This window comes from Hyaloscypha bicolor (genome assembly GCF_002865645.1).
Source record: "Hyaloscypha bicolor E unplaced genomic scaffold K444scaffold_17, whole genome shotgun sequence".
NCBI classification, from domain to species: domain Eukaryota; kingdom Fungi; phylum Ascomycota; class Leotiomycetes; order Helotiales; family Hyaloscyphaceae; genus Hyaloscypha; species Hyaloscypha bicolor.
In genome coordinates this window covers 1,355,429-1,365,349 of record NW_020194519.1, presented here as the reverse complement: position 1 = coordinate 1,365,349, position 9,921 = coordinate 1,355,429, and the positions used below count along the sequence as shown (strand labels likewise).

General features: G+C 48.1%; 3 protein-coding genes across 3 annotated transcripts; 1 reads left to right on the top strand and 2 right to left on the bottom strand.

Annotated features, from left to right (window-relative positions):
* The first annotated feature begins 2,846 nt into the window (after positions 1-2,846).
* On the top strand, positions 2,847-4,373 carry K444DRAFT_608577 (uncharacterized protein). The gene has a single exon (XM_024879412.1). The coding sequence runs from the start codon at positions 3,343-3,345 to the stop codon at positions 4,027-4,029; it is 687 nt and encodes a 228-aa protein (XP_024741799.1). The 5' UTR covers positions 2,847-3,342; the 3' UTR covers positions 4,030-4,373.
* Positions 4,374-4,680: 307 nt separating this feature from the next.
* K444DRAFT_625523 (uncharacterized protein) lies at positions 4,681-5,075 on the bottom strand (the record flags this gene model as incomplete). Its single annotated transcript, XM_024882537.1, has 2 exons — positions 4,681-4,992; positions 5,037-5,075. The coding sequence occupies 2 exons, from the start codon at positions 5,073-5,075 to the stop codon at positions 4,681-4,683; spliced, it is 351 nt and encodes a 116-aa protein (XP_024741798.1).
* Positions 5,076-7,675: 2,600 nt separating this feature from the next.
* K444DRAFT_625521 (uncharacterized protein) lies at positions 7,676-9,309 on the bottom strand (the record flags this gene model as incomplete). The annotated part of the gene is made up of 2 exons (XM_024882536.1): positions 7,676-7,864; positions 8,005-9,309. 2 exons carry the CDS (start codon positions 9,307-9,309, stop codon positions 7,676-7,678), a joined length of 1,494 nt encoding a protein of 497 aa, XP_024741797.1.
* Positions 9,310-9,921: the final 612 nt, after the last annotated feature.

Here is a 9,921-nt window from a genome sequence, read left to right as displayed (position 1 = left end):
ATAGTCACGTGAGACATAATGACAACTTATATATGATTTTAGTCTGCTTCTTTACTCAAATTTCAGGTTTACCTATATAGTAAGAATACGCTACTGACCCACTATATATAATACTTATTAATCAAAAGGGTAATATATTTAAATAAATAATATTGATTACCCGAAATCCTTACGTGTGCCATCCCTACCAACACTCCTTCCCTCCCCTTCCCCATCCTTCGTGGCGCATACTTTCTCAGCATAAATCTTGGACACCCGCTCTGTCAACTGCACGTCAGGAGTTATGATTAAACCCCCATGGCGCTTCTAGCAGCCGCGTATCAAACAGATTCCCTGCCAACTTGCCCATATCGATCAATGGCGCGGAAGAGCAGCACAGCGCCTGGAAGTGGGTGGCATTCCCCACCACTATACCCTACAAGATTGAAAAAACGTCAATGACTAGCCCTGAAAGCAGGCAGTTCCCGGTCTAGGGGAAGAAAAGCAAGTAGTCCTGAACATGAGAAGCAAACGGCATATGGGACGGGACTAGAGCCAACGGGCCATTGACAGCACCATCCAAAGCACTCAAAACAAAAGTGGAGTTTTGCCATTGCTGTGCTTGGGCTGATCGTAGTCCTTGCTGCTGTCCTTGACGTGGGCGCTTGGCCTAGAAAGCACAATAGTTCGGCCAGCCTTACTTCTGCCAAATCTTCAACAACAGGCATCGTCTCGCCACGAAGAGCTCATCCTCGACATCACAGCCGTTGGCTATGGTTATTAGAACTGCCCGATAACCAGTCCAGAAGTTCGAGTCTATTAATATGACGAAACGGGCAAGTTGGTTGAAGCTTATCAAATACATGGCTCAAGTTGGACTAACACGAAACTTGGATATTCCCCACAAAATGATTCAGCGATTGCGGCAGCAATTACGAACCCGAACTTCTCCACGGTACGTATTCCTAACTTGAGCCATGGTTCTTGGCTTATATGGTTTTAGGAGCGACGTGTGATCTATGCCGATATAGATGGCAGCACCCACGATATTGTCCTGTAAAAGCCGAGCCCGAGGGTCTCGAAGTGTGCGTGCTAAAGGAAGCCTTTCGAAGCAAAAGTACATTGCCCACCCAGAGACAAACATTGCCACGGTATATGTCCAATGTACTCTACAGCCCCCAGAGGATGCTACAACAATGCATTCGTCGCCTTCCAGGACATGAACCAGAATTCCCAAGTCACTAACTTAACTTCAAGTGGATAAACATCAACAACATTGGTCTCTGATTTTAGTCGCGGTGTACAATTAGGCGCTACCGTTGCAGCGCAACCGTGTCTGGACAACGGCGAAGCTCAAATCAACGTCTACTGCCAAGACTTTCAGAACACAACCAAAGAAGCGATTCTGTCGCCCCCGATGGGGGGAGACACCAGATCTTCTTGTGAGTCATGGGAAACTCTTGCTGCGGCTCAATTGCCAACAAGTACTTTAGTTGGGTGGGACTTTCTAACAACTCCATTCTTGAGCACGGCAGGAAATACAAATCCAGGAACTCCTCTTGCGGTGGCACCATCAACAGGATTCTCGCCTTCCATAATTGGATTTTATGACTATATTCAAGTCCTGTCACTGACATCGGCCGGCATCGCAGTCGACACTTGGTGGAACCTCACCCGGTATCCAACTGAGCATCATGCAGTGATGTGTAGCGGAAATTGGTGCAGGAGTTTTATCTCCTTTGCTATCTCGGGAGTCGGGATTGCATTTGCGGTCACGAGTAGGGATGTATCACGTTCCTGGGCTGAAGACCTGGTCTGGCAAACAGCTCTTTTTGGGTGTGTATGTAACGTCTATGGAGAGAAGAGAGCGGGGAGCTCGAGCTAAGTACAGGGTGCTATGCTAGGGTCAGGTCATGTGACGCTGACGTCACAACAGGATGGGTAGAGGGATGTCATTGAGAACTGGACGATGGTTCGCGATGGTTCGCGATGGGTATGATGCAAAGGGGATCACTAACTTCAAGGGAATTGAGAATTGGACCGCAGCAGGACTTGCAGATGTCGGGGATTTGTTGGATTGATGGAAATTGTGGTATTTTTGTGGCGGAGAAACCCTGGCGCATGTGCCCGGATGTATAAACTCCATAGATAAGAATATGAACAAGAACCGGATAGATTGCTTAAAACTGTGAACGGCTTTACTGAGTTAGAGAGCGAATAATATTATGAAGAAAAGGCAAAAACACAACGAAATTGGCGGACAGCACCAGTCACGTGGAAAATAGGAGGTGAAGCTGCCAGAGGCCCTCCCAGGGTTTCCCGCCCCGACTCCCGCGCACTAGAGCAGCCAGCAACCGAAGGCTTTGACCTGAACTGCAGGACTCAGTCAAAGTTAACAACGGTATCACCCCACGCTCATCTAATTGATTATTGACAGGTGGATGGTGAAGTCTTCTTCACTTGAGAACTGATTTGAGAAAGGGCTCGAAACGGGGCAAATCGAGCAAAATGAAGAAGAAGTTCCTCCTAAGGTTCCTCGGTAAGGTTCAGATCCCCCTTTTATCTGAGTGCTTTTGTTGGAGGGAGCGAGTACGCGCTGTGTCTCATGATTGGCGGACGGCCATTCGTTCCTGCTGATTGGATGGCGTTCTTAGGGTTGTGGCACAACCGGATTTCATTGGATGATGAAGAGTGGCTGGAAATATTTCATCGAAACACGACATCCAAAGAACCCAACATGAAACGCAGCCTTCTTCTCACCAATTGCAGAGGGAAAATATCACCACCACATCCCCTGACTCCTTGCTTTGATGTTTCAAGTTTACACAAATGCTGCAGAAGAAGTCTTCTCGGTGTTCAGAGGAGCTGCATATTCAGCCATGAAGCTGCAATGTGCTGAGGTGCTGTGAACTCACCTTCTCTCCACCTCATCCCTCGAGTTTTTGCTGGCTCATTGCAGTCCATTCATTCTCTTGTCCTTCTTTGTCCCTCCCCTTTTCGGACCAGTTTCCATCCACACTCCTTTGCACAAGCCAATCGCTGAGGCAAAGAGTTCATCCACGAGACTTGAGACTCTGTTCACCTCTCGAGTCATCACCGACCCTTCTCCACCGCATCTTTGCCGGCGTTTCGTGTATACAAAAGACTTCGCGCTCTTCTTTCATAACGACATTTCAACCTCAGCGGTAGTTGGAGCTTTCTCTTCATCAACTGAGATGTCGATGATCAGTTTATCAAGCACAAATTGACCTCGTCCTGGAAGCCACCCTTCGTTGTTGCGCTCCTGATTGCCTGAATGATACTGCAATCTACCCACCTGAGCTGCTTTACTCGACGATAAATTCATTCTTTGAACCAACTACAATGCGGCCTTTTAATTTGACGGCCGTGACGGCCTTACTTCTATCGGACGTGGTATCTGCTGCGGTGGTGACTGTCACAATATGTGAATCGACGCCAAGTTTTGCATCGACTCTGGTTTTCCCATTAGAATCGACGAGCGGAAGTCCTCCAGTACCAGTGGTAGTCATAAGCACCATCACCGTGCTTCCAATGCCAGTTAGCACTGCACCGGGTATATTCTATTCTTCAGGCCTGCCCACGGGAAAAGGAATCCCATCCGGTATAACCTTCACCGGACACCGAACTGGAAGCGGAGCTGCTCGACCAACCGGCTTTCCGAAATATGGGAATCACACACATCACCATCATCCAACCAGCTCCGGTTCATCGATCAGCAACTCAACTTCAACGAAAATTCCATTCTTCACACTCACGTACACTGGGACGTTACCTCTGCCGACTTTGAGTCCGACAATGACTCCTGAGTTCAAAACCACGGGCAAAGGGTCGTTGCTCACGCCATATATGACGTCGACAGAGTGTCCTGACATGCCATCGCCTACTCAAATCTCGTCGAGTACCATTCCCACCACACGACAGCTTGAATCAAATTCAGCAAATTCAACACCGACTCTCGTCGCCACATCCCCATATTACAGGCGCAAGAGAGCAACACGACGAAGAAAGCTGGTAGATGGGGGTTTCTGAGTGGGGTTTGGAATGAAGCAATTCCTAATCTAGTTACTAGCCGGAAGTATCTCAGGCAGTGTGGCAGTGTTGGGAAGAGAAGGGTGGCTAGAGAGCGCTTGTATGGTGTAACGGATGTAGTGTTTTAGGTTGAATGAGGGGGTGCGGAGGTACTGTATTTTTCATGATACCCTGATTTTATAGAACATCTTTGGTGCTGGACATGAGGGATGCTCTGTGAAATGATTGTAAGATAAGGAATCAGAATGTAAGATAAGTGTAGAAAGTAAGAACATATTTAGCGCAACCAGCCTCGAGAGGACGTCTTGCCTCCCCCATACCGTATAACACTCACACACTTCAACCACTTCCCATGAAAACGACCTTTCTTGATCGTAAATTATAAATGCTGGCTCTTGCTTGTGGTCATGTTGATGTGTCAAACACAGATTCAAGCTTAGTCATTTATATTTGAAGACTTCAGTTCAAGCTGAAAGTACACTATACACTACCCAAAATACGCTGGGAGTCAGCATGGCATTATATATGCCCACACCGATGATTCCGCATATCCAGGTTCATATTCAAAGACTTGGGTTAAAAGGGCGAAGTCTGGTCCTTCTTCGCATCGACTGGTTGTCGTCTTTAATGCTCAACAAATCCTCCCAAATATTAGAACCACCGCCAGTTATACTCAAGAATCGGACAATTCTGAATCGCCTGAGTATCGAGGGACGCAACAGCCCCGTCGAAGGTATTCTTTTTCTTCCCAGCCGGTTCCTCAAAAGCTCCCTCAGCAGCGTACACCACGTTCCGCAACAAAGTGGAATTGCCCAACTCCGTAATAAACCGCTTGTCAAAAGCAGGTTTCGGTCGCGCCCGTTCCGCGTTTGACGGCCCCGCCCTTGACGTACTGGGATTCGCGTTAAGATTCGAGTATATTTGGGATGGTGACAGTATTTTGGGGGGTAGACAAGGAGACATCTGCCGCCCGATGAATATCAAGAAAAATTGAACGTGTTACTTACATCGATAGAGGATGTCGAGCCTACAACCAGACTCGCCATCATGGCATTGATTCTATCGGCTGTATGAGTGACATATCGACCCAGATTTCTCTGGAGATAATCAAAGGCAAGCTTTGATTGAAGCTTTGGATAAACAGCGTGTATAACTCTGAGTGCTTCTCGCAATATCCTCGCCGCAGTGCTTGTCGGTCAGAGCGTTTCAGAACGTCACCATTGAAGCAATCGTGCATGATAGCCATAGGATGAATAACGCGGTTGGTAGCTGTATCTCTAAGTCGACAGAGCAAGAAATCTTCTTGCAAAATAATTGAGGTTCCAAGAGCTTCCGCCCCAAGAACAGCACTGAGTCGGTACTTAGTTGATCTTTCCCTCTTCGCATACTCCTCTAGGCTTTCATCCGGACAGTCCTTAATAATAGGGCCAATCAGCAGGGAGCCAAACGGTTTATGCGATGCAGTAAATGTCTGTTCTGGCGCTGGAACTTTTGAGTTCGCGTACTGCTCTGTTAACTGATACAAAATGCCTCAGTGGTCACCATCCCTAAATATCCCTCGCCTGATCACTAGAGCAAATTAGTAGCATATTTCTCTTTGGAGCAGGGAGCCAGGAGGGAGTCCGGAGCCGAGACATCCCCCTAGCTAGTGAAATAGGGAGTTGGGGTATGGGGAAAAGAAATGGGGTCTTTACAGCAGATTGGTATGGTAGGCCAAGGAGATAGTTCGGACGATTTGATGGATCTGGGAAGACTGCCTTATTTACGTCCTCCATAAGGCCGACGACCCTCTACACAAAGAGAATCGTCAAGTCTGGTCTGAGTCTATACTTCAAATAGAGAAGAACTTTGACAACATGCTCAGGCTTTGTTGCAATGACAAAGCTTTTGAGAGGGCCTTGGAAGTTCTTCCCCAGTTCTCGATCTAGAACTTGGATGTCGGACTTGTCTATCTTTCGTGGACCAGGTCGAGCCTGTACTGTATGAAGCTGGTGGTTAAAAGCAAAGTTGAAAGCCGAACAATGCTCAGAGGAATTCGTCGTGCTGCCGTAGTTTTGAGGTCGATAATCGTAGTTTGGATACGTGTTTTCTATGTTCCTCTCGAGTTCGAATTCAAACTCTGTTGCCTTTGGCAAGGCTAAGTTCTTGAATCGATGCAGTTTGACTCCCGGCGATTCACAAATCTGTAGTCCTTCCACGAGTTCAACGCCGAATCCATCGGCTTTGTAAGAGACACCCTCCTCGGTGATTTCAACGTCGGGGTTACTTGCTGCAAATGGCCCGACACTGATGTTGTTCTGTACAAGGAACTTCGATGGTGGACCTGCATCTTGTCGGGCAAGTGCATTGGCGACAATTCTGCCCAGATTACCGAGACCTTAAACACATATCCTTGAAGCATCAGCTTCTTGTCCATTTGAAGGTTTGAGGAATGCCGTTGACGAATCACACGATTCTTGCGGCGTCGGGATGGAAGTCGTGCACGAGCTGATGCGGCCGGACTGAAGAATTTATGCACAGGAAGGATGTCTGGCCATAGTTGGTGTCTCATAGCGCACTCCTTTTGGATGACAGGTTGATGAACACACCCTTCGTGGCGGAAGATACTGTTGTGTTCTGAGAGATGAAGCAAGTAAAGAAGGTGGTTCGAGACGTGCGGCGGGCTGACCAATCAGATGCAAGGCACTCGGGGTTTACACAACGGATCCTCCATGAATGCGGCACTTCGAATGGATAATTGAAGGGTAGTTTTGAGAGTGAAAAGTAGTGAAATTTCGACTCGATTGGGAATGGATCCCGCCTTCCATGAACTAGTGATGCATGAGATAATACTCCGTGATGGGCTCGAGAGCTTCCAACACCATCATAAGAGAAACAGGCTTGGGGCAGAAACACTCTACACTATATGCATAGCAGATTGGGGTAAAGGTATCTAAGCACAACATCCTTACTGAAAAGCCCCGGCCACATCTCCGACCTTTATACACATGGTGTTGAAATTTACCCCGCTTCTTGGCGGCTCCCTCTTCACTCCACGGATTATACAGGAGACATTGGCTCAAGAGTAAAGCTCCCTGTTTGCTGCGGCAAGGTTTGGAGAAAATATACGAAATATCAAGCCTTCGAGGTATTCGAACATTTCTGGGGTTCTCAATCCCCGGCGCAGTGAAGCTCTGGCCAATTGATGCGTAAACGATTTCCAGACTAGATTCATAGCGAGATAGATTTTGAGGCCGCATCGGCCTTAGCAGGTTGGCGAATACTCTTAACACTCTTGCTTCCTTGTTGAGGGAAGGTAGTTCGTCTTTAGAGCCTGATACATGCTTCGTAATCCTGAACCCAGTGCCAATCTCGGCAGGCTTGATGATCGCCTGCTTTACTACGACTCGAGAGTGTGCACCACCCTCAGAGGCGTTTCCAAAAGTGGCCTGGCTCGTTGGCCCATTTTTACCATCGGATTCTTTCACGAGAGCTTGGTTGCCAAGCCCCTGGATGGTCGGAAATTCCCAGGCGACTCTCGGCTGAGCCGTTCCAAAGTTCCCCGTCGCTTCTTCTCTTTCCTCTCTTCTCTCATTTTTCGATTATGCAAAAGGATGGCAAGCTCCTTTTGCTCTCTCTCGACTCGATTTTATATAGGTTCCTCGCGCTACTGCTTTTCCGTTGGTCGCTGCGCTGCTCTGGTCAAACGAGCTTCCTCCTCTCTTTCTTGCAGCCAAAGTGCAGCTTTGGTTGTCATATCTTGGATATAAACAAGGTCATCTTCATGTCCAGGGCAAAGACTAGGACCGCCACGTGCTAGAATTCTCCCCTGTTTGACAAGCCAGCCATTGTTCCACTGAGAAGAATATTAGCCTCGATATATACTTGCACCTACGCTGCACAAAGAAACCCGATGACATTCAATGAGGGTACAACTTTCGAGCCGAGCGGACCGCAGACTAGCTCGGATCCAGAACAGAAACCGAGAAAACATACCTCGATATTCGACTTTCTCCCCGAAACAACATTTTTGAACATCATGTTAACTCTATCCCCTGACATGACGAGATAGTTCCCAAGTCCTTGAGCGAGATATTCATATGTGAGTGTTGGAAAATACGCTTGAACAATTCTAGCCGCTTCCCTCAGACGTGATTCAACGTGGGCGATTCGCTCCTCGTCTGCACCGATACCGCGGTTGTTACAGTTATAACGGACAGTCGTCGGGCCAACAACAGAAGCTATAGCCAAGTCTCTGAGCCTGGTGAAGAGAAGCTTATCTGCCGACACACAGCTCGCTCCGAGGGACGCTGCTGGGTCAAGGAGGGCGCTGAGAAGATAATTCGCACACTTTTGACGCGTCTTTCTCTCCTTAACCGTTTCTCCTTCAATAGCGGCCACCGGACCAAGCAGTAGACTCCCAAAAGGCCAGCGTTTTGCGGCCAATGAGTTTTGGTTGACACGTTCTTCAACACCAGAGAATTGTGCTTCTATTTCTTCAGAGAGGACGTCAGAATTGGTGTTAACTTCGCCCGACTGCCAGACAGCATGAGAGAAAACCCCGGGGATGTAGGTCGGGCGGGTCTTAGGATTGGGGAAAACTTGTTCGTTAATCATTTCCATAATTCCCATACCCTTCTCAGTTAAAAGAATAGTCGATTCCCGGCTTAGTCTGTGCTTGTTCACCTGCAGTGCGTGAACCACAGACTGCACATCGACTGCACAAATAAGATTCTTGATGGGGCCTAGTGTTTCTTTGGCCTTCTCATTGTCCATCAGCACGAGATCAGCCGTGCTTATTTTCCGCTCAGCGGGCGTGGATTCAACTACAAGTCTTTGACCCGAGCCGTACCCCAATTCAGACGGGTCGTTGTTGAATTTCACCGAGGTCCCGTGGGAACGATCCAAACCCTTATAGGGAGCGTATGAATCGTTTGGTTGGGGTTCGATCTTGATGTCGAATTTGGTTTTCGCAGGCAAAGTCAAAGTGTTGATACGCACATGATTCGTCGACGGGTACTCGTGAAGAGAACCGGATGGCAGCCGATCGCAAGCCTCAACATCAAAGCCGTCAGTTATGTAATGATCGTCTCCTTCGATGACCTCAATTTCACCGTTAAGCATGGCAAGTTGGAGGACACGCTGATTCGAAGGAACAATGTAAGTTAGAGGTGGACGTGCCCTGAGCTGACCGAGTGAATGCCCATAAAGAATGCCGTGTGCGTTCAGACCCAGGATATGGATTCTTGCGCGGTCCTCTTCAGTCCATTTTGTTGATGTTGAAACTCGTCGTTGAGCCATAAAGGTCACCTGATTGGGACGGTGACATGGTCGGGTGAGCAGTCTCGGTTGAAAAAAAGCGGAGTCCCAATGCGCACGTAAAGGGGGTGTGTAGGTCCAGAATGAGGCTCTCATGATTGAATTGGAACGAAACTCGAGGGGCCTTCGCGGGCAGCAGTTCAGGATTCTCAAGCGCTCCCATCTCCGGCCCGTTCCTCCTCATCTAGACTTCTTGATTGGCTGCAAGGTGTAGCTGTTCTCACCGATGAGGCAACGAAGGTGCATGAGCCTTTATATGCGGTGTTGCACGGATTTGAAGGTTGTCGAAATTGAGTTGAGGTTCAGGACCGACTGGCTGACTAAGCGTACAAGAGGGTCTTCTCAATCACGTGATCATAACAACTGGGAGGATATTGGTCGAGCACTATTTATTGATTTGTTAGTTCAAGTGAAGGTGTAGGCAATGGTGTAGATGGGTTTAAAACTGGTAAGAGTTCTGTCCGTTCAATCAGTGTACTTTTGCAATGCAGCATCGGCAGAGAAACCAGTTCTCTCCAATTCTGCCATGAGCACGAGGCCTTTCTTCTCCGCAGTTTTAGAGAACCAGCGATGTTCACTCCTTCGCACTCTGTC